The following is a 25,092-nucleotide window of genomic DNA, read 5'->3' on the forward strand; positions in this document are numbered from 1 at the left end:
TGAAACTAGCAGAATTTGGGTCATATGCATTCGATTTAAAGGTTAACTCCATGTTTGTTTATGTTGTTTTAGCCTCAAGACATCCAGAAATCAGTTTTAAAGGGAATCATTAACAGCCTATTGAGAGAGTGGAAAGGGTGAGTGCTGCTTTCAATGTATACCTCTACTACCATTTACTGTTACTATGCTACCTGTTGTTACACTGCAGCAACCATTTACCATAAATAGAGCATTGTTTATGAGAATTTAAGGACATTCATACAGTTGGGCATCTAATTAAACACAACATTTATTTTCAATTGTGTTTGGCTGACTGTATACATTTTAATTTCCTCCTTTCACTGAAAACGATGTGTTGTGTTTTCAGACCCAGAACGAAAGATGACCTGAGGGCATACTTCATCTTAGTTCAGGTAACATTTACTCCTTAAGCTAACATCTTACTAAGTACATGCACCAGTAAGTTTTGTATGTAAAAGTGTCAATTTATAAAGTATAAAATAATATTTTCTGTTTAATGCTTTATCTTTTGTGTTCAATTCCCTTGTGAAAAAGCCTGGACTGGTGCAAATGCTCAGTAAATCCCTATGTTGTTAAACGATTAATTTCAGGACAGAAATAAATGGCAATAACGCTCCCATCATCAGATTTTTGGTTTCCATTAATCCCTGTCATTTCCTGTGGAAAGTGGGTTATTTTGTGCTTTCCAAACCACCACTGCCACAGGCTTAAAGGGACTGTTAGGGTCCCATATACCCTGTAGTATTCTAGCCTCTGTGGTATTGTAGCCCCTGTGGGTATTGTAGCCCCTGTGGGTATTGTAGCCCCTGTGGGTATTGTAGCCCCTGTGGGTATTGTAGCCCCTGTGGGTATTGTAGCACCTGTGGGTATTTTAGCCCCTGTGGTATTCTAGCCCCTGTGGGTATTTTAGCCCCTGTGGTATTGTAGCCCCTGTGGGTATTTTAGCCCCTGTGGTATTGTAGCCCCTGTGGGTATTTTAGCCCCTGTGGTATTGTAGCCCCTGTGGGTATTTTAGCCCCTGTGTTATTTTAGCCCCTGTGGTATTGTAGCCCCTGTGGGTATTGTAGCCGCTGTGGGTATTGTAGCCCCTGTGGGTATTGTAGCCCCTGTGGGTGTTGTAGCCCCTGTGGGTATTGTAGACCCTGTGGTATTGTAGCCCCTGTGGGTATTTTAGCCCCTGTGTTATTTTAGCCCCTGTGGTATTGTAGCCCCTGTGGGTATTGTAGCCCCTGTGGTATTGTAGCCCCTGTGGGTATTTTAGCCCCTGTGGGTATTGTAGCCGCTGTGGGTATTGTAGCCGCTGTGGTATTGTAGCCTCTGTACTATTCTAGCCTCTGTACTATTCTAGCCTCTGTAGTATTCTAGCCTCTGTAGTATTCTAGCCTCTGTAGTATTCTAGCCCCTGTAGTATTCTAGCCTCTGTAGTATTCTAGCCTCTGTAGTATTCTAGCCCCTGTAGTATTCTAGCCTCTGTAGTATTCTAGCCCCTGTAGTATTCTAGCCTCTGTAGTATTCTAGCCCACTGAGACTCCTCTGCAGTTGCATGTGAAGTGATACAGAGGCAGCCGTTCTGGCTCATTGGATTCAGTGGCAGGACTTCTTTCAGCTCTCACGTCAGTTCTGAAGATAGTTCTGGCTGTAGTACAGTGAGTCTCTGTTTGTTTTGGTGGTCTTAAGTGTCTGTGTTTTTCATAGAGAGACAGTAGTTATTGGTTTTGGTCTGATGTCTAGATGCTTATATCAGATGGTAGTGTGTCTTGCTGGTTTAGAATGTCTTGTTTCAGTGTACTGTGGCAGTGGGTGTTCTTCTATTCTCCTTTTACACCGGTGCACTTTTTACTGCAGTAGTAGTTCTCTCTGTTGGTCTAATGCTGTACAGTACAGTGGGCCAGGCTAAGCAAGACAGGCTGGAATCCTTAGGCCTCCTCCCTCTCCATACGCCCCATTGACTCCAGTCATATGTCAGGCAGTCAGTGCACAGCAGTACTGCAACAACTACTCTCTGTGCCCCAAGCTAGCTGTGTGACTAGAGTCGTTGATTTCACTTCACCTGTTTCACTTCACATAAAATCTAGTAACCCTAGTCCGTCTAGGGAAAATGCTGATGATGTCATTAATTTAACTCCTCAGAATAAATCTGTACATGCTGTAACTAACAGTATAGGACAATTGTAAACAAGATAGGCTATAGCAATTCTGTTTTGTGTTCAATTTCCTGTATATAAGTGTAGGCCTATTCTCTTGTTAAACGTTTGTGTAAAGAATGTGGGTGGTAGTTTGACCGGGAGATACACAGCACATGTCTGATCAGCCATATCCCTGATGTCATGTTCCGTGTTCTCCATGGAAACGGGGTGAGGTCATCCTAGACTGCTGGAATGTCGGTTTCCTGTGTGATGCTGTTCTTTCGGAGAGGCTGAATGTTTTATGGTTTTCGCTGAAGTTCAGTGCATGGAAACCGAATAAACAGACTGGACCATCGTCAGCTTTTAAAGCTTTCCCTTCCCTCTCTTTTCTCTATATTGGTGCAAGTCAATTTTGAAGCACACTTGCAGTACATTCTGGATTTTTAGTGCAGATGACCTGTGTTTATTTGTTTTCTAGAACCCTCAGTATTCCAGCACCAGTACCCATGTGATCTACGCCCACCTACTGAGACAGATAGCTGCCCTGTCCGAGGCTGACCACCATTTCCTAGTGCACTGGTTTAAAAAGTAAGTGCAGTCTGCAGTGTGTCTTAGAGCCTCACCCCTGCATGGATTATAAAAAAATGTTGTTTCACACTTACACAGCCTGCAGTTATGAATAGGGTTGAGTAGTGAAGTATTTGATGTTCATAGAGGTGACTAACACCCAGCCTGTATCCAGTTTGAGTAGGTGTTACCCAGTCTCTCCCTGCACACTGTCACAACCAAACACTAACACTATGGCCTACACTATGGCCTGTGGTTACCTAAACGTAGTGTGTGTGTGTGTGTGTGTGTGTGTGTGTAACCCTTCCTGTTCCTCGCCCCTCCCCAGATTGTCTCCAAGGCGTTTCAGGCAGCTGGTGGAGCGTTTTCTTCACTTCATCTCTACTCGTCTATTACCGGCTCCTCCTGATGAATTGCCCCATCTGACCAGGTGCTCCTGGTGGATCCCTGCTGCCACCAAGGTCCTCGCCCTCTTCAGTAAGTCATGTCCACAACATCAGGAACAGGGGATTTTACTCTGTGTACCCCTGGAGCTGTTCAGTGGGTTCTGGGTAACCCCACAGTTCTACAATATGAGCCCTGTGTTATCCAGTATGTGCTGTAAAACCTGATACACATACCAGAGACAGAGAGAAAGTGTAATTGCTTAAGGGAGGCTGTAGGTTCAGGTGCGGTTAGGAGGGAGGAGGGGTTGCTGTTAGGAGTGCCGGAGGGATGAAGTGGTTTTTCATGCATATAGAATCTGGGTAGAGATTATATCTTGGGTGTAAAGTCATTTAGACATATGTAGATAAACTAATGCCCTGGTATACCCTGTCCTCACCAGACGCAGCTAACAGCATATCCACGCCTCCTATCATGTCCTTCACGGACTTCTACAACATCACCTTGGACCACATCGACATCATGGAGCAGTACCGCACCTGGCAGAGCCACGGCAACTCCAACAAGTGGGTTACCAGTCCACAGGAGCAACACTCATATCCCATATTCAGGGTCCAGAGTTTTTCCTGACCAGGTCATTTTCTGAGCCCTTCTTATAGGGCCATAACGTCTTGGTTAAATGTCTTCCAATTCTGGACATAGTTGGGAAGCCCTGCAGGGGAAGATTGTAAACCACAGACAGCACATGGTACTGAGAGCAGAACACATTAGATATACTTCTCATAAGCTGCACATGTTTTTCCTCTCTCCCTGTGTGTCCGTTCCAAGTTTTTGATGATACAGCTCCCTCTTGTGTGCCATACATCATATGAACAGCTGAAAGTGCTAATGCAGCGCTACTGAAGGTTAGCCTCCCACAGCTCTCCTCTCGCTGTGACTACCCTCAGTGGAACAGCTCTGTGAGTCAGAGCCAAAACTCAAAACAGAGCACATCACGCCTCCATATAGTGTGACCGTCAAGGGACACATATTATGGAGAGAGAAGGATATTGCACAATGATTCCTCTTTCTAAAGATGGAACTGATTGTGGATCTGGATCAGTCCAGAGACTATGTGGGTTGCTCTCTTCCTCTTTACGGAAATCCTCCTGCTTCCATATTTTATCATCTTCTGCCCAAGTGCATTCTTTCTTCCTATCTTCTCCTCCTCAGGTTCTCTTTCTGCCAGTTCCCATTTATCCTGTCAACGGTGGTGAAGAAAGCCATCATCCAGAGAGACTCCGAACAGCAGATGATCAGCATGGCCAGAGTGAGAAACACAGCCTATTGTCTTCTGTCAACTTTCCTCTATCATCAACACTGTTGACTCTGAGCTGTGCATAAACTGAGATGCATACGATACAATTTGTACAGTGACCTGCTTTCATATTAAAACCTTTTCGGTATGTGTTCTTTTTCTCTCCAGCAAAGCCTGGTGAACAAGGTCTCTCGCAGGCAGAGAGTGGACATGAACCTGTTGTTCCTCAACATCAAGGTACGACGGGCCCAGCTACTCAGCGACTCATTGGATGAGGTAAGACCTCCTAACACACGAAGCACTGGGTGTGGTCGAGACGTTATTGAAACACTGTCCTCTGTAAAAAAAAAAATATATTTCCCACTCCGTATGTTCCTCTTTATTAAGTTGTCTGGTTCCGTGAGCACTACAACTGTCGGACAGCTTATTCAGCACTCTGCCTTCGAATGGTGATAGAAACCACATAACACTACAGCACAGAGCTGTTAGTGGGCCCATTGCTTCCCCCTCTAAAGCCCATCTGGTCTTTTGCTCTGGAAAGTTCTCTGTCACCATGGCTTGATTTGGAAAACCATCCTGGCTGTAAAACGTAGGGTTTGTGTCGCCCATCCTCCACTCCTCTCCCCCTCCACCCCTCCCTCGCCCTGTCTAGCTGAGCAGGAAGAGAGCAGACCTGAAGAAGAAGCTCAAGGTGACTTTCGTAGGAGAGGCGGGGCTCGACATGGGCGGCCTCACCAAGGAATGGTTCCTGCTGCTGGTTCGACAGATTTTCCACACTGACTATGGTGAGACATGGAATGTAGGACAGAATATATTGGCCTCATTTAGCAACTTTCAAATCAAATCCATGTATTGCTTAAAACCCATGCAAGATTCATCAAATGTTTCTCCCTCTCATTTGAGATACTGTATGCAATGGAAAGAAAATCAGTTTTTATTGAAATCTCAGCAGAATTAGAATATTATCCATAAAGCAATTCTCACACTGCCAATACAAACCTAATAATTGTGAAACACTGGAGTGAGCTTGTTGCTTTTGGAGGCACTGAGTCTCTCTTTCCCCTTCTCTCTCAGTCCTCCAAGCCCAGTTATTCTTTCCATAGATACATTTTCAGAGATGCGGGCTGCTTGCCTAGACTAAATGAAAACTGCAGCCCGCTCATTAAAAACGCGAACCAACCCATCTACACTCAAGTTTTTTTTTTCTTGTCAGAAAGTTAAATGTTAGCTTTTCGTTTCTCAGCTTTTCATAGCCGAGCTGTGAAGGGCACAATAATATATATAATAATATGCCATTTAGCAGACGCTTTTATCCAAAGCGACTTACAGTCATGTGTGCATACATTTTTACATACGTGGTCCCGGGGATCGAACCCACTACCCTGGCGTTACAAGCGCCATGCTCTACCAATTGAGCTACAGAGGACCACCTTCATGTTTGAAGGTCAGAGTTTTCATCTGGTTAAGGAAACTGCTGAATGCACCTGGGAATGTTTTCGGTCCATTTTTAGAATACTACTATATATAATATTATTAGACTAGACATTGAACAGACGATTGTGTTACATTAGGCCTGTGGAGGGGTTTTCCCATTTATGCTCCTTTCACTGGATTATATATCAAACTTGTTTGTCTTTTCAGGCATGTTCACCTACTTGAAGGATTCCCGTTGTCATTGGTTCAGCAGCTGGAAATGTGACAACTACTCTGAGTTTCAATTGGTCGGGACTGTATCCTTTCATTCCTAAACCAGGAATTAGTGTGTCAACGGTTTCAGATATGCAGCAATCTGCACCACACACACCAATGAGGCAGTGCTGGAAAACCACACTGGAGAAACTAATACTTAATGTATTTTTGATGCTATAAATCCGTCTAACCATTGCAATATATGCTTATTATCTATCTATATTTAATAGGACTTGGATGAAATATTCACTGTATTATGTAAAAGTAGTGGAAGTAGCTATGTTCGACCAATCTTCCATCAACTTTCAGTTCTATATCTCCCTTAAATGTCCCATGCCTGTTACACTATGTTTTTCCAAATTTGTTTACAATCACCTTTCACCTCATTTATGACGTTAATGAAGAAGTTGGCTTTTGATTTTCTGAGCTCAAGGATGATCTTGTTGAATATCATTGTCAACATCTAGTCCAATTGTTACTGCTTTCTGTAATGCAGCATCTCTGTTTTCATTAACTGCCATAGGGTGTCATTTAATTAAAGTTAATTACAGGAGTGTGTTTTCAAGAGATGGCAATAAAAAGTAGTAAAGAAATAGAGGGAATACGTTGTGTTTCAAGGGAGTGATGTATTACTACATTGCGAAGTAGATCATATGCAGTTTATTCCTACCTACAGGCGAGCCGGGGCTTGTCAAAGCTCTGTGTTACATAACATCAGCCTGTGGCTAGCGGCCTAGCGGGGCTGTGTGCTAGCTAAGTGCTAAATTAGCCAGCCTGTCCCCTAGTCTTGGCAGTCTGACAGGCGGTCATGGAAAGAGCAAAGGAAGAAACTTAGAGAGGAACCATGCTCCAAGGGGTGGCCAGTCCTCTTCTGGCTGTTCCGGGTGGAGATTTAAAGGGATAATGTGAGATTTTGGCAACTAAGCCCTTTTTCTACATGTCCAGAATCAGATTAACTCATGGATACCATTTGTATGTCTCTGCGTGCAGAACAGGCCGAGAGTTATAGCTCTGAGACTACATCTGAGGCCTCTGAATCCCTCTCCCACTCGAGGGCTCAAGGCAGTAAAAGGCAGCCTGTCAAATAAAAGCCAGATGGATGAGGAAGGCCCCTCTTATAGCTCACAGACTTTGATACGGATGGTGGATCACAGCCACTTACCTCTGAGAGTTGTTTACACTGAAAGTGTGTTTCCTTGATTTTACAGTTGCGCTTTTGCAGAGACGGTGCACACTGCATGCCGTTCCTACTTTGTGCATGTTGTTTGGAGTTTTTACACGTTGCAATAGTCTTGTGCTGGAATTGAGCCTGCATATTGCTTTAACTTGCAATGGGATGGGTAGAGACACGTGTTGCAAAACGAGACTACAGGGACAGGTTCAACGGAAGAGCTATTCAGACAGAGAGAGGGAGATTTTGACAGAGCGAGATGTAGAGACAGACCGTTGAAGGTGGCCGGTTTACATGTTACATTTTAGTCATTTAGCAGACGCTCTTATCCAGAGCGACTGACAGTAGTGAGAGCATACATTTTTAGACTTTTTTCAAACTGGTCCCCCTTTGCAAGCGCCATGCTTTACCAACTGAGCCACATAGGACCACTGGCATTACCGCTCTGAGCCACATGGTTGTCTTGGCATTACCTCCCTGAATCAGTCAATGAAAATTAATTCATTAGGCCCTAATCTATGGATTGCATGACTGGGAATACAGATATGCATCTGTTAGTTACAGATACCTTAAAAACAAAGGTAGGGGCATGGATCAGAAAACTGCTCAGTATCTGGTGTGACCACCATTTGCCTCATGCAGCATGTCACATCTCCTTCGCATAGAGTTGATCAGGCTGTTGATTGTGGCCTGTGGAATGTTGGCCCACTCCTATTCAATGCCTGTGTGAAGTTGCTGGATATTGGCGGGAACTGGAACACGCTGTCGTACACGTCGATACAGAGCATCCCAAACATGCTCAATGGGGAACATGTCTGGTGAGTATGCAGTCCCCTGTAGCTCAGTTGGTAGAGCATTGCGCTTGCAAGGCCAGGGTTGTAGGTTCGTTTCCCACGGGGGGCCAGTATGAAAATGTATGCACTCACTAACTGTAAATCGCTCTGGATAAGAGCATCTGCTAAATGACTAAAATGTAAATGTAATGGAAGAACTCTGTGACATTTTCAGCTTCCAGGAATTGTGTACAGATCCTTGCGACATGGGGCTGTGCATTATCATGCTGTAACATGAGGTGATGGCGGCAAATGAATGTCACGACAATGGGCCTCAGGATCTCATCACGGTATCTCTGTGCATTCTAATTTCCATCAATAAAATGCAATTGCGTTCGTTGTCCGTAGCTTATGCCCACACGACACCATACACACTGTCTTGCCATCTGCCTGGTACAGTTGAAACCGGGATTCATCCATGAAGAGCACAATTCTCTAACGTGCCAGTGGCCATCAAAGGTGAGCATTTGCCCACTGAAGTCAGTTACAACGCCAAACTCCAGTCAGGTCAAGACCCTGGTGAGGACGACGAGCATGCAGATGAGCTTCCCTGAGACGGTTTCTGACAGTTTGTGCAGAAATTCTTCGGTTGTGCAAACCCACAGTTTCATCAGCTGTCCGGGTGGCTGGTCTCAGACGATACCACAGGTGAAGAAGCCGGATGTGGAGGTCCTGGGCTGGCGTGATTACACGTGGTCTGCGGTTGTGAGGCCAGTTGGATGTACTGCCAAATTTTCTAGTTTAGTAGAGAAATTAACATTTCATTCTCTGGCAACAGCTCTGGTGGACATTCCTGCAGTCAGCATGCCAATTGCATGCTCCCTCAACTTGAGACATCTGTGGCATTGTGTTGTGTGACAAAACTGCACATTTTAGAGTGGCCTTTTATTGTCCCCAGCACAAGGTTCACCTGTGTGATGATCATGCTGTTTAATCAGCTTCTTGACATGCCACACCTGTCAGGTGGATGGATTATCTTGGTTAAGGAGAAATGCTCACTAACAGGGATGTAACCAAATTTGTGCACAACATTTGAGAGAAATAAGCTTTTTTGTGCATATAGAACATTTCTGGGATATTTTATTCCAGCTCATGAAACATAGGACCAACACTTAACATGTTGCGTTTTTATATTTTTGTTCAATTAATTATGTCTTTGCCCTCAAACTCCCCGAAAGAACGTTGTATGAAGCTCCTTCCCTCAGTGTTGCCTGATATTGTACGGTGAGATTTCCAACTGTTGAAATACTTGGAAAGCCAATGACATTCAGAGTTTTGTAGTAGGTGGCGGTGTATTTCCTTCACTACGGAAACCCTGTTGAATTTCCGATGGTTCTGTGAGTGTGTGAAAGCGGGTGCACAAATGCGTGTGTATATGCATGTCTTAAAGAGTTGTGCGTGTCTGAGCAGTTTGCATACGTGTGTTTATGTGTGTGTACTCTTGAATCCAGGCACCCACTCTAGCACATTATAAAGGGATCTTTGTGTGGGCTTTAACTCTGAAATACATCCAGAGTGGCTCCCTCATTTGGAGACTAGGCAGGTAGGAACGTGTGTGTGTGTGTGTGCGTGAGTGCGTAGGTGATGGAGAATGAATGGGCTAAATGTCCTGTCCACCTGCTGGGTTTTGTGGGGAAGGGGCGGTGGCTGACGTAGTCCGAACACACACAGTAACACAATGTAGTCATTTACTCTGTCCTGGTGTAATTTAAAAACACTCTTAGTGCAGTCTGGTCTCTGTGTGCTTACTGGGCATCATCCCAAACATTCACAGTCGTATGGCACTGTACATTATGTTCAAATTTCCTGTGTTATTGTGTTGCACTAATACATTAATTAATGTCTTTGTATTGGTAGATGGCTCAAAATAATAGCTTTTTGACAAAGACACTGGTCATGCTTTGGTGAACACTGATCACATAAAATGGCCTGAACTGTCTGTGAATCAATGTCTGGTCCTTGACTCTGTGTCAGCTCATGGGTCTTGCTGTGTACAACAGCATTGCTCTGGACATCCACTTCCCTCCTTACTGTTACAAGAAGCTCTTGACTCCACCCATTGTGCCTTGTGACCAGAATACCCCCATCGGCATGGCAACCGCCACGCTGGGCGACCTGCAGCAGGTCATGCCGGTATGTCTTCTCTGATTGGTTCGTCTGAAGCACAGCATTTAGAGTAAGAAATGTACTCTTTAAGGATAGGCTTCCTCATCAGTAGGTCAATCAGACTACAGACCGGTGTTGTTTCTAGGGGGTTACAGTGAAGATCACAATACCCCATTTAACCAGCAGGGGGAACCACAGTTGAGCTTTTCTTTTTTTATTCCCAAACGTTTTCATTTGGACTCGATCCAACCTCTGAAACTCATCTGAATTCATACAAATGTATCAGTATTTTACACTTTTCATTCATTTTGTCTAATGTGAAACACAACTCTACAGTCTCTTATTCTAAAATGTACACACCCATTGCTGACATGGTGTTTCTCTGTGTAATAATTTAGTTTTAATTGTTAAACTGTGCCAGATGTTTGCCTCCTTTAGTTTTTTTGAGCTTTGTTCATAGTTGCATAAGAGTGGGGTGTTGTTCTCTCCCCTGTCTGGCCTAAAAAACCTTTGTTTAATAACACAGTGGCTTTGATGAAGCAGGGTGGCTGGCCTGGCATACTCCCAGTGCCACAGTAATGCTGCCCTGGCTCCCTTTGGGGCATGACAGGCACAGCCATGCCACTATACCACTGATCAGAGACTGTGCCCTCACCTTATGTAACTGCTTTGCATCTGGGCTGATTCAAGAAGACAGTTGAAATTCGCTTTGCAGTACAGTCCAATTAACCCTTTGCTAAGCCCCGCCCCCCTTGGTTATTTTTGCAACCTGGGAAGCCCATTTCCCCATATGAACCACTGGTGAAATTCCCTCACAATGATCTCAAACTGTGTTTTTAATACATAATAAAATTAAACACAGATTACCCCTTGCTAATCAGCAAACTCTTGGGTATGTTGTGGTGGACTGTCATTACAATTGCTAAAAGGGAACCTGGCAAAATTATGTTTGTAGTGTGGCTAGCCACTGAATGTCTCTGAATTCACTGTCCGCATGTAGCCAAAGCTACTAACTATTTTTGAAGCTAACTAGTGCTCTCAAATTGTATCCTGATGTCAACAGCAGATGGGAGTTGTATTAATAACATGGCTAACTTAGCTAGCTAACATACATTTAGATAAAACTGGCTAGCTAGCTAGTGTTAGCAAAGTTGGGTGGTCAATGAGACTGAAAGCTAGCTAAACTAGCAAACAATGTAACAAAAGTATAATTTCAGATTTGAAAAATACTCCAACAGGCTCTTCATTTCAGGAATTACAGTATCCCTGGTGCACTGTTCAATTATTTAACCAATTGCCCTCACTGGCTTACATGTGTTTCAAATGTGTTGAATGGTTTTCTGAACACAGAGCTGATTATGTTAGCAAGCTTCTATTTGAAAGCTAATGTGCACATACATGCAGACGCGCATAGTAATACATCACCCGTGTCACGCCGTGTACAATGTACAGTCCATTTGAAAGTAAGTAATAAAAGTGACAAAGTATTTGCTGTTTCAGGACCTGGCTCATGGGCTTGGAGAGCTGCTCTGCTATGAGGGCAATGTGGAGGAAGACTTCTATCTGACCTTCCAGGTATGGACCTCTCCTATGTATTAACAGTGCAAGGGCAACAGTACACCTATTGAACAGGACACATTGAACAGGACAAGTTCACCACCAACAGTGCAAGGGCAACAGTACACCTATTGAACAGGACACATTGAACAGGACAAATTCACCACCAAATTGCCCCAGTGAGAAATATGGAATTAAAAAGTTAAAATGTACATGGATCTTAAATTTAAAAAAGGATCTTATGCCAATTAGTTTGGCTAAAGTGTTCCCCAAAACTTCAGAGCATTTTGCCCTAGCAAGGTTTTTATTACAGACTCCATCAGATGACCGTGAGGTGTTTAATGATTTAAAGAGTGACTCCGTTACATGACTTCATCAGTTCAGTATTAGACTATGTTTGTTAATAGGTGATGTGTCACTGGTAATAGGGCTACGTGTCAGTGCGTGGGTATGGAGGGTCTGAAGGCTGTGGAGATGCATTCTCTCACGCCCTCCTCAAGACTAACACTCCAGTGTGAAAAGCAGTGACTATCACTGTGTCCAAATTGCCATTGGAAGGAGTGGGATCTGGGCAAGGCTTTGATTTTGGTCATTAGTAATCATGAAACTTAAAGATGGAATCTGCAGTAGCGGTATAAAAACGTCAGAGGTCAAAATCAAAACAGTCAGCACTCTTATCAGTCTATCACCACTAATCATGAGTTAAGTGGTCACATCTCTGAACTATTATAAAAATGTGCATTTTGGCCTCTGAGTCGAGACCCAAGGTTTCAGGGTCTTTCACCCTTTTACTGAGGCAGAAGTATACTCACTGAACCGTATTCAGTTCACGCCCATCATCATCCATTACCCCTCTGTATGCTATATCTATAGACGTATATCACATCATATAGACATACACTCAGTGGCCAGTTTATTTCATGAAAATGGTTCGCTCATACAAACCGTGGCCGTGGCTTGCTGTTCGATTGAAAGTTAGAATGGGCAAAACGAGTGACCTAAGCCTCTTTGACCGTGGTATAATCATCAGTGCCAGGCGCGCCGGTTCCAGTATCTCAGAAACGGCCGGCCTCCTGGGCTTTTCACGCACGACAGTGTCTAGGGCCCTCAAACTCAACCCTTGACCTCGAAGCCAGTTCCACTGTGTTTTTTCATTGTTGCCTTCTAATCAGGGACTGATTTTAGACCTGGGAAAACCAGGTGGGTGCAAATAATTGTCAGGTAGAACAGAAAAACAGCAGGCTCCGGACCTGTTGAATACCCCTGGTCTAGGGTTTACCGAAAATGGTGCGACCAAAAACATCCAGTCAGCGGCAGTCCTGTGGGCGAAAACAGCTCGTTGATGAGCGGTCGAAGGAGAATGGCAAGAATTGTGCAAGCTAACAGGCGGGCCACAAACAGGCAAACAAAGCTGCAGGTACAACAGTGGTGTGTAGAACGGCATCTCGGAACAACTCATTGGTCCTTGTCACGAATGGGCTATTGCAGCTGACGATCACACTGGGTTCCACTCCTATCAGCTAAAAACAAGAAGAAGCGTCTCCAGTGGGCACGCGATCAGCAACACTGGACAATTAAGGAGTGGAAAAACATTGCCTTGTCTGACGAATCCCGGTTCCTGTTGCGTCATACTGATGGCAGAGTCAAGATTTGGCGTAAGCTGCATGAGTCCATGGCCCAATCCTACCTGGTGTCAATGGTACAGGCTGGTGGGGTTGGTGTAATGGTGTGGGGAATATTTTCCTGGCACACGTTAGGTTCCTTGGTACCAATTGAGTAATGATTCCATGCCCTGAAGAATTCAGGCTGTTCTTGAGGCAAAGGGGTCCAACCCGGTACTAGATGGGTGTACCTAATAAACTGGGCACTGAGTGCATATCATAGACATATATCATATCATATAGACATATATCATATAGACATATACAGTGCCTTCAGAAAGTATTCATACCCCTTGACTTATTCCACATTTTGTTGTGTTACAGCCTGAATTCAAAATGGGATTAAATAGATTTGTTTTTTCTCACCCAGCTACACATAATTCCCCATAATGACAAAGTGAAAACATGTTTTTAGAAATTGTAGCAAATGTATTGCAAATTAAATACAGAAATATCTAATTTACATAGGTATTCACACCCCTAAGTCAATACTTTGTAGAAGCACCTTTGGCGGTGATTACAGCTTTGAGTCGTCTTGGGTATGTCTGCATCAGCTTTGCACATCTGGATTTTGGGATTTTCTCCTATTCTTCCTTGCAGATTTTCTCAAGCTCTGTTAAATTAGATGGGGAGCAGCGGTGAATAGCAATCTTCAAGTCTTTCCACAGATTTTCAATGGGATTCAAGTCTGGGCTTTGGCTGTGCCACTCATGGACTTTCACATTCTTGTTCTGAAGCCATTCCAGCTTTGCTTTGGCTGTATGCTTGGGGTCATTGTCCTGTTGGAAGGTAAATCTTCACCCCCCCCCCAGTCTAAGGTTGTTTACACTCTGAAGCAGGTTCTCATCAATGATTTGCCTGTATTTCGCTCCATTCGTTGTTCCCTCTATCCTTACCAGTCTCCCAGTCCCTGCTGCTGAAAAGCATCCCCATAGCATGATGCTGCCACCACCATGCTTCACGGTAGGGGTGGTGTGCAAAGCTGTCATCAAGGCAAAGGGTGGCTACTTTGAAGAATCTCAAATATAAAATATATTTTGATTTGTTTAACACGTTTTTGTTTACTACATGATTCCATATGTGTTATTTAATAGTTTTGATGTTTTCCGTAGTATTCTACAATGAATGAGTAGGTGTGTCCAAACTTTTGACAGGTGCTGTATGTGAATTAGATATTTCTGTATTTCGTTTTCAATCAATTTGCAAAAATTGCTAAGCATGTTTTCACTTTGTCGTTATGGGGTATTGTGTGTAGGTGGGTGAGATAAAAAAAAAAATGTAATCCATTTTGAATTCAGGGTGTAACACAACAAAATGTGGAATAAGTCAAAGGGTATTAATACTTTCTGAAGGGACTGTATCATGTGTTCTATATCTATGTCTATATCCTTTATTCACCAGCTGAGTTCAACACCAGAACAAATACATCATCTATACCACTGGTTTCTGATTACAGTAGGCTATTTTTAAGCCCACACGTTTACCGTAAGTGAATGTTGACCATAAACTAATATAAGCTTTGGCCTTTCTCAGGAAATCCACTCTCTTCATTTTAAGATAATGAATGTATCATTGTATCTAGGTTTTCCAAGAGGAGCTCGGGGTGGTCAGGTCCTATAACCTGAAACCTGGAGGTGACAAGATCCCAGTCAACAAACAGAACAGAAAGGGTGAGTAGGCCTATACTGTAGGTTAATAATAATAATAATAATAAAATAATATGCCATTTAGCAGATGCTTTTATCCAAAGCGACTTACAGTATAGGCCTATGTGTGCATACATTTTTACGTATGGGTGGTCCCGGGGATCGAACCCACTACCCTGGCGTTACAAGCGCCATGCTCTACCAATTGAGCTACAGAGGACCACAGGTTAACATATGAAGGGTAGACATACATGTACAGGACCACAGCATGTGCTTTGGTTTGTTCCATCCCATCTCTAACACAGCTGATTCAACGAATCAACAAGTCATGGTCGTCAATTTAGACCACACAACAATAAAATCACACTTGGGCCCTCCAGAACTACATTTCTGTTAGAAAATCAGAGACGTGCCATTCACTTGCAGCTAATTCCCCTTAGTGTGTATTTGTCTGTTCCCCATGTTATGTGACAATGCTCCTCTACCTAATGCCTAGTCACCTTACCCTTATACATACAGTGCATTTGGAAAGTATTCAGACCCCTTGACTTTTTCCACATTTTGTTACCTTACAGCCTTATTCTAAAATGGATTAGTTTTTTTTCCCCCTCATCAATCTACACACAATACCCCATAATGACAAAGCAAAAACAGGTTTTTAGACATTTTTGCAAATTTATTAAAAAGAATAAACGGAAATATCACATTTACGTAAGTATTCAGACCCTTTACTCAGTACTTTGTTGAAGCACCTTTGGCAGCGATTACAGCCTCAAGTCTTCTTGGGTATGACGCTACAAGCTTGGCACACCTGTATTTGGGGAGTTTCTCCCATTCTTCTCTGCAGATCCTCTCAAGCACTGTCAGGTTGGATGGGGAGCGTTGCTGCACAGCTAAATTTCAGGTCTCTCCAGAGATGTTTGATCGGGTTCAAGTCCAGGCTCTGGATGGGCCACTCATGTTGGAAGGTGAACCTTTGCCCAAGTCTGAGGTCCTGAGCGCTCTGGAGCAGGTTTTCATCAAAGATTTCTCTGTACTTTGCTCCGTTCATCTTTCCCTCGATCCTGACTAGTCTCCCAGTACCTGCCGCTGAAAAACATCCCCAAAGCATGATGCTGCCACCACCATGCTTCACCGTAGGGATTGTGCCAGGTTTCCTCTAGATGTGACGCTTGGCATTCAAGCCAAAGATTTTAATCTTGGTTTCATCAGACCAGAGAATCTTGTTTCTCATGGTCTGAGAGTCCTTTAGGTACCTTTTGGCAAACTCCAAGTGGGCTGTCGTGTGCCTTTTTTACTGAGGAGTGGCTTCTGTCTGGCCACTCTACCATAAAGGCCTGATTGGTGGAGTGCTGCAGAGATGGTTGTCCTTCTGGAAGGTTCTCCCATCTCCACAGAGGAACTCTGGAGCTCTGTCAGAGTGACCATCGGGTTCTTGGTCACCTCCCTGAACAAGGCCCTTCTCCCCAGATTGCTCAGTTTGGTTGGGCGGCCAGCTCTAGGAAGAGTCTTGGTGGTTCCAAACTTCTTCCATTTAAGAGTGATGGAGGCCACTGTGTTCTTGGGGACCTTCAATACTGCAGACATTTTTTGGTTCCCTTTCCCAGAACTGTGCCTCAACACAATCCTGTCTCTGAGCTCTACGGACAATTCCTTCGACCTCATGGCTTGGTTTTTGCTCTGACATGCACTGTCAACTGTGGGACCTTATATAGACAGGTGTGTGCCTTTCCAAATCATGTCCAATCAATTGAATTTACCACAGGCGGACTCCAATCAAGTTGTAGAAACATCTCAAGGATGATCAATGGGTCTGAATACTTATGTAAATAAGGTATTTCTGTTTTTTATTTTTTATAAATGTGTAAACCTTTCTAAAAACCTGTTTTTGCTTTGTCATTATGGGGTATTGTGTTTAGATTGATGAGGGGGAAAAACGATTTAATCAATTCTAGAATAAGGCTGTAACATAACAAAATGTGGAAAAAGTCAAGGGGTCTGAATACTTTCCCAATGCACTGTATCTACCTCTATCACTCCAGTATCCCTGCACATTGTTAATATGGTATTGGAACTGACCCTGTATATAGCTTCTTACTTTGTCGTGTTCTTATTTTTATTTCTCGTATGTTTTTGTTCTACCTTATGTTATTTTTAGTACTACATTGATATTGATTACTGCATTGTTGGGTTTGGAGCTTTAAGAAAGGCATTTCACTGTACTTGTGCACGTGACATTGAAACTTAACTTGAAAACTGAAACTTGTGTTTGAGTATGTGTCTCTATTTGTGGGCGCGTGAGTGATTTTTTATAATTTTTTGTTTATTTCTCTGCAGAATATGTTCAGCTGTACGCTGATTTCCTGCTTAATAAGTCAGTTTACAAGCAGTTTGCAGCCTTCTATCGTGGTTTCCACAGTGTGTGTGCGTCAGACGCTCTGATGGTGAGTCAGGACTTCTCTGGGCTTTCTGTGGGGGTGGGGTTAAGGTCGGCTCGGCTCTCAGGTTCTTGGAGGTTTTTAAGATTGTAAAGTTCGATAAGCTATTTACATCACTGTGGTCAGAAAACCTCCAGATGAATGTTCTGATACAGGTTTTATAGTAAAAGGATGAGAGAAGCTAATATCAATATGTGTACCTCACAGGAGGCTGGTGAGGGGAGAATGGCTCATAATAATGGTTGGAATGGAATTAATGGAGTGGTATCAAACACATACACAATTGTATGAATGAGTCCCTCTTGACTGTTAATGTAAATATACACAACTTCTACCCACCTGCCCCCTCCTGTTCCCCATGATCCTCTCTCCTGGATTATAAATTGCACTGACTGACATTGCTCACATACTGTAGCCCCCCTATATTGCAACACAGGGCCATTTTAAGTGGGTCAAGAATAGAAGTGATGAGTTGATGAGTCATTCAGAAAGACTATAAGGATTAGGGCCTCCTGGGAAGAATGTGTTTACTTATCTAGTTACTGCAGCACAAATCTAACACAGCTGACTACCGTTGTATACTGATCAGCCAGAGACACAGAACAGCTTATGTTCTCCCTGGCCCAGACATGGCCAGCGGGGTAGCCTCAAATGGCTTTTGGAGTGGTGGGGTGACACTTGTGTCTCTCATGGGCTGTTGCCCTTTGACAGTGGCCATAGATGGATATCATTAGGGGTGAAAGTAAGCTGGAACGGTCCGGTACGGAGTACCGGCAAAATAAATAGTGGGGTACACCGTACCGGTAAAACATGAGCCTATCACAATAATTCAAACATAGATTCCAAGCAAAATGTAGGCTATTAAACTCTTCATCATTACCGCATGTCAAGTCGCATGAAAAATGTGGAAGTAGACTCCAAAATGCGGTGTGGTTAGAAGATAACAGCACAGAAATGTTGCCATGGCAGAGATGAGTGGCCAAGACCGAGAAACCCGTGACATCAGTGACATCAGTGTATGCATCAATTCAGGTTACAAGACTTGTGTAGGCCGAATGATGACAATCACCGAATGTCATTCATAACACTTTTTGGTGTTTTGTAAGTGATGTTTCTTTGCATTTATCAAATGCCATTGTATTGATGCTGGAATTATTTTAGAGTGGAGTAGCCTCATAGTTGGAATAGTAACTGAAGTCTGGACACTGACTGTAGGCATCACATATAGCCTATTATAATATTAACTCCTGCAGAATCAAGTGTTCCTCGCAGTAAAATGATAGACCAAAAGTGAATTATGTCTCGGGAACAGGAGTGGAGAAATATATATATATATATTTTGTTTCAGCATCTTGAGAGAATGCAAATGCAAGCTAAGGGACTTGTTGTGTAGCCTAAACATGCAATTTCATTCAGCGACATAAAAGCTGACAGTATTTCATTTTCAACCACGTAATATATGCATCCAAGACTAACTGAAATACTATTAGAAACATGTTGGATCTTTTTCACAGCTTTTAATTTCCTTAAAACCAGTCAAACTGATGTCATTTGGATATCGCTCTGGTCCCTAAACGTCCTCGCTTCGTGAGAGAAGCAGAAATGAAAGAGAGAACTTTACCAATGTCAACTAGATTGTTGATGATGCATTGATCATTCTATCAATTTATGGAATTATTCTGGTGAGCAAGGCTTTATTTAGTATTCTAGACGAGCATCAAGTAATGACAGAAGAGAAGCTGCATGTATAGTGCCTTCGGAAAGTATTCTGACCCCTTGACTTTTTCCACATTTTGTTACATTACAGGCATATTCTAAAATGGATTAAATAAAAACATTTCCTCAGCAATCTACACACAATACCCCATAATGACAAAGCGAAAACTGGTTCTTAGAAGAAAAAAAAGAAATACCTTATTTACATTATTCAGACCCTTTGCTATGAGACTCGAAAATTGAGCTCAGGTGCATCCTGTTTTCCATTGATCATCCTTGAGATGTTTCTACAACTTGATTGGAGTCCACCTGTGGTAAATTCAATTGATTGGACATGATTTGGAAAGGCACACACCTGTCTAAGGTACCATAGTTTACAGTGCATGTTAGAGCAAAAACCAAGCCATGAGGTCGAATGAATTGTCTGTAGAGCTCCGAGACAGGATTGTGTTGAGGCACAGATCTGGGGAAAGGTACCAAAAAATGTCTGCAGCATTGAAGGTCCCCAAGAACACAGTGGCCTCCATCATTCTTAAATGGAAAAAGTTTGGAACGACCAAGACTCTTCCTAGAGCTGGCCGCCCGACCAAACTGAGCAATCGGGGGAGAAGGGCCTTGTTCAGGGAGGTGACCAAGAACCCGATGGTCACTCTGACAGAGCTCTAGAGTTCCTCTGTGGAGATGGGAGAACCTTCCCGAAGGACAACCATCTCTGCAGCACTCCACCAATCAGGCCTTTATGGTGGAGTGGCCAGACGGAAGCCACTCCTCAGTAAAATGCACATGACAGCCTCTTGGAGTTTTCCAAAAGGCACCTAAAGACTCTCAGACCATGAGAAACAAGATTCTCTGATCTGATGAAACCAAGAATGAACTCTTTGGCCTGAATTCCAAGCGTCACGTCAGGAGGAAACCTGGCACCATCCCTACGGTGAAGCATGGTGGTGGCAGCATCATGCTGTGGGGATGTTTTTCAGTGGCAGGGACTGGGAGACTAGTCAGGATCAAGGGAAAGATGAACGGAGGAAAGTACAGAGATCCTTAATGAAAACCTGCTCCAGATCACTCAGGACCTCAGACTGGGACGAGGTTCACCTTCCAACAGGACAACGACCCTAAGCACACAGCTAAGACAACGTAGGAGTGGCTTCGGGACAAGCCTCTGAATGTCCTAGAGTGGCCCATCCAGATCCTGGACTTGAACCCGATCTCTGGAAAGACCTGAAAATAGCTGTGCAGCAACTCTCCCCATCCAACCTGACACAGCTTGAGAGGATATGCAGAGAAGAATGGGAGAAATTCCCCAAATACAGGTGTGCCAAGCTTGTAGCATCATACCCAAGAAGACTTGAGGCTGTAATCGCTGCCAAATGTGCTTCAACAAAGTACTGAGTAAAGGGTATTTGTTATTATGGGGTATTGTGTGTAGATTGATGAGGGAAAAAAATTTTTTTTTTAGAATAAGGCTGTAAATGTCAAAAGTCAAAGGGTCTGAATACTTTCCGAAGGCACTGAATCTACTGTAATTATAGACAAGTTGACTAACATAAAGCTTACCAAATGTCGGAAATTATAAGCAGAAAAATATCTAAATGAGGCTTAAAATATATTTTTTCCTGCACTGCCTGTCTTTCCGCCGTCCCGGAGTAACGTGCCTAGGTAGCCTACATGAGCCTTTTGACGTAATTGTATGACAATCAGATGAAAACATCATGACTGCTGGCATTTCCTGCATTGCAGGACAGTTCTGCTAAAGCAGGGTGATCAAATTAAGATCCTACATCTGTATGGTAACACACACTGAGTTAAGTAAGATCATTGTTAATATTGGTGGAACTCCAAGATCTGTGGCTGGGTGACTGTGTTCAATATTGGTCTGTCCACAAGTGTACACACAAACACACACACACACACACACTGTGGGTAGGGTCTACACCCTGAAGAGTTACTGTATGTCTGAGCCAATCCTAAATTAGACAAGATCAAATATTTGAGTTTAGGCTCTTGCCAAACTTTACATTACCACCAAGATGTATGGTCATGTAAAAAAAAAAAAAAATCAAAAGAAATATATATATATAAAAATAAAAATATATATATATGCTAATCACTGTGAAACACACATTGTAGGCCACAATGAATGTATGCACATGGACTCAAACACAATATTGATAGACAAGATAAAGCACTGAACTTTATAAGATCTCATCATATGTATTGTTGGCATTGTCAGCATATCCCTCAGGTCTGGGACCTAATCAGAGCTCTGTGCTCAGCTGTGTGATATCAATCCCTCATCTAAAGCTGTGTCTCAAACTAAGCCCTGGATGCACAGTCCATTATGTGATGTTACTGAATTACAGTAGGCATAATATGAAACTGTGTTATGACTATATCACAGGAAGTTGGTGGCACCTAAATTGGGGAGGACGGTCTCGTGGTAATGGCTGGAGCAGAATTAGTGAAATGGTATCAAATACATCAAATGTATGGTTTCCATGGTTTCCATGTGTTTGATTCCATTCGCTCCGTTCTAGACATTATTATGAGTCGTCCTCCCCTCACCAGCCTCCTGTGGTTTATACTATAGGGCACTCATTAGTGATGTTGTGGTTGTGCAGCTGCTGAGGCCAGAGGAGGTGGAGATGCTGGTGTGTGGGAGTCCAGAGCTGGACATGAGCGCCCTGCAGAGAGCAGCTCAGTACGAGGGCTACAGCAAAGCTGACCTCACAGTACGGTAAGGGTCATGCACACAAAACACCCAGTGCACCCAATCTATACAACTATTCATACCTTTTTCATCTTTCACCTGGCCCACAACCCCTGATCCTGCTGGAGTACAAGTATCCAATATCACAAATCCTACAGCAACAAGCCATTATGACAGACCCATGCAGTGCTATAGGGCCTTTCACTCTGTTGGAGGAACCTAGAGCTGAACTCTTCACCACCTCCACTCTCTGGATCCCTGCAGCCAGCCAGTGCCCCCTTACAGCTTTATGTTGCACCGCTCCCTTCCAGGCCTGTTTACTCCAGCTGCACCCCCCCTCCCCCTTTCCTATTACACAAGTCTATGTAATGTCATGCAACATAAAAACATATGTTCTCAAGCAGCTGTAGTTCATGCTCCATTTCATGTAATGGGGAGTGATGTTACATCAGCCTTCTAAATGTAGGACTTGACACGCTGCCATAACAGAAAAGTCAGGTAGCTTAGTGGGCGGCAGGTAGCTTAGTGGGTAAGAGCGTTGTGTCAGTAACCGAAAGGTCGCTGGTTCTAATCCCCGAGCCGACTAGGTGAAAAATCTGTCTGTGCCCTTAAGCAAGGCACTTAACCCTAATTGCTCCTGTAAGTTGCTCTGGATAAGAGCGTCTGCTAAATCACAAAAAAAAAAAAAAAAGTTGGCTGTGTGTGTGTGTTTAGCTGTTTCTGGGACGTGGTGCTGGCTTTCCCCTTGGAGTTGCAGAAGAAGCTGCTCCACTTCGCCACAGGAAGTGACCGTGTCCCCGTGGGAGGGTTGGCCGACCTCAACTTCAAGATCGCCAAGATCGACGTTTCCACTGACTGGTACTGTACAGTCATCTCATCACTCATTGCCTCTTACTCTCACGTATATATCCAACCATATAGAACAATATCCAAACACAAAACATGACCAGCTATTATATGTTGATTTAATTAACTAGTTGACTGCAAATGCTATATGTTGAGCATCATACAGTATTGCTACAGTATTGTAGAGTTTGAGTGGACCGATATTTAGTGGTGTCATTGTAATCTGTTATAATGTAGCCAGGCTTACTGCCATGGCAACAGAAGGGCCCTTACAGTAATTGTTTAGAGCTCCTTGCTGACAGGTTATCCTTGTCTGTTTCAGGTTACCCATATCTCACACCTGCTTCAACCAGATCTGCCTCCCACCGTATAAAAGCAGGAAGGAACTGAAGCAGAAGTTAACCATCGCCATCTCCAACGCAGAGGGCTTTGGCTTAGAGTGACTCAGTCTGCAGCTATTAGATTGACAGTAAGATGAGAGAAGGTGATTCCGCAAACTTTCCAGATGTGCTTTAGAATTACATTCCTCCAAAAATAGAATCTTATATAGACTACATGACCAAAAGTATGTGGACACCTGCTCATTGAACATCTCATCCCAAAATCATGGGCATTAATATGGAGTTGGTCCCCCCTTTGCTGCTATAACAGCCTCCACTCTTCTGGGAAGGCTTTCCACTAGATGTTGGAACATTGCTGCGGGGACTTCCTTACATTCAGCCAAGAGCATTAGTGAGGTCGGGCACTGATGTTGGGCGATTAGGCCTGGCTCACAGTCGGCGTTCCAATTCATCCCAAAGGTGTTTGATGGGGTTGAGGTCATGGCTCTGTGCAGGTCAGTCAAGTTCTTCCACACCAATTTCGACAAAACATTTCTTTATGGACCTCGCTTTGTACACGGGTGCATTGTCATGTTGAAACAGGAAAGGGCCTTCCCCAAACTGTTGCCACAAAATTGAAAGTACAGAATCGTCTTGAATGTCATTGTATGCTGTAGCGTTAAGATTTCCCTTCACTGGAACTAAGGGGCCTAGCCCGAACCATGAAAATCAGCCCCAGGCCATTATTTCTCCTCCACCAAACTTTACAGTTGGCACTATGCATTCGGGCAGGTAGTGTTCTCCTGGCATCCGCCAAACCCAGATTCGTCTGTCGGACTGCCAGATGGTGAAGCGTGATTCATCACCCCAGAGAAAGTGTTTCCACTGCTTCAGAGTCCAAAGGCGTCGAGCTTTACACCACTCCAACCGACGCTTGGCATTGCGCATGGTGATCATAGGCTTGTGTGCGGCTGCTCTGCCATGGAAACCCATTTCATGAAACTCCCGACGAACAGTTCTTGTGCTGACGTTGCACCTAGAGGCAGTTTGGAACTCGGTAGTGAGTGTTGCAACCGAGGACAGATGATTGTTACGCGCTTCAGCACTCGGCTGTCCCGTTCTGTGAGCTTGTGTGGCCACTAATTTGAAGGGGTGTCCACATACTTTTGTGTATATAGTGTATTTTTGTGAGGTCAAAATGTGTATTTTCTTAGCTTGATTTGTAGTACACTGTTATAAATATTCAAAACTAAGGCTTTGCTGGTTAAAGAATGTTACCTGTTTTATGAGATCTAGATTGTTTTGTGAGGTGCTAGATATGTATTTGACATTGCTGCCTGTTGAAGGGCACAGCAGAATATTTCACTTGTTTGATAGTAATAAGAAATATGAGCTCCTGTAGCAGTGGGACCATGACTGTCTGGTTGTGTGTTTGTTTATCTCTCTGACTATTAAGGTAAGTAGCTTTGTGGCCTTATTTCTGCCTGCCTGGTAGACTGCCAATGTAAAGAGAAACCTTTGGTCAGAAACGTTTAGTAGGATCTTCGGTTAAACAAAGCATTATCAACATAAATCTGAAAAGTAAAGGCACACACGTTAGCGTTATCATTTAAACAAACAGGATTAAATGTAAGTCAAACCCAGATTGGTTGGGTAATTCAGTAACTACACGCCATCCTGCCTTCAACGACTTTCAGGAAGCTAATAATAGATGTTTGATACATTTATCATAGAAGTAGCCTGTGACTATGAAAGCATCTATTTCTAAGACTGATAGACTTTATCAGAACTCTTCAACTCGTTGGTTCACTAATCTACACTAATCTGCCTATAGAACTGAATCTATCACTTTCTTGTCTTACAAAGTCAAATGTCATATAGTCTGTCACATTCATTCATAGTAATGCATGTTCTATTCCGACTGTAGAGCTACACAGACTGTACAAAACATTAGGAACACCTGCTGTTACCATGACAATGACTGACCAGGTGAAAGCTATGATC

The 25,092-nt window shown here is 43.4% G+C and overlaps 1 protein-coding gene across 2 annotated transcripts in view; it reads left to right on the top strand.

The window, feature by feature from the left end:
- LOC121553428 (probable E3 ubiquitin-protein ligase HECTD2) overlaps nt 1-23,390 on the top strand; it is a 40,980-nt gene extending 17,590 nt beyond the window's left edge. For both annotated transcript variants that reach the window (XM_045211441.1, XM_041866529.1), the window contains 16 exons: nt 73-137; nt 368-413; nt 2,626-2,735; nt 3,043-3,191; nt 3,541-3,664; nt 4,311-4,407; nt 4,564-4,671; nt 5,048-5,180; nt 6,037-6,125; nt 10,063-10,221; nt 11,695-11,769; nt 14,995-15,082; nt 17,396-17,502; nt 21,834-21,949; nt 22,637-22,780; nt 23,091-23,390. In XM_045211441.1, the coding sequence (XP_045067376.1) occupies nt 73-137; nt 368-413; nt 2,626-2,735; nt 3,043-3,191; nt 3,541-3,664; nt 4,311-4,407; nt 4,564-4,671; nt 5,048-5,180; nt 6,037-6,125; nt 10,063-10,221; nt 11,695-11,769; nt 14,995-15,082; nt 17,396-17,502; nt 21,834-21,949; nt 22,637-22,780; nt 23,091-23,211 (1,731 nt within the window). In that variant the 3' untranslated portion in view covers nt 23,212-23,390. The remainder of the gene's footprint in view (nt 1-72; nt 138-367; nt 414-2,625; nt 2,736-3,042; nt 3,192-3,540; nt 3,665-4,310; nt 4,408-4,563; nt 4,672-5,047; nt 5,181-6,036; nt 6,126-10,062; nt 10,222-11,694; nt 11,770-14,994; nt 15,083-17,395; nt 17,503-21,833; nt 21,950-22,636; nt 22,781-23,090) is intronic.
- The last annotated feature ends 1,702 nt before the right edge of the window (nt 23,391-25,092 follow it).

Source organism: Coregonus clupeaformis, chromosome 37 (assembly GCF_020615455.1).
Source record: "Coregonus clupeaformis isolate EN_2021a chromosome 37, ASM2061545v1, whole genome shotgun sequence".
In the NCBI taxonomy this organism is placed as follows: Eukaryota; Metazoa; Chordata; class Actinopteri; order Salmoniformes; family Salmonidae; genus Coregonus; species Coregonus clupeaformis.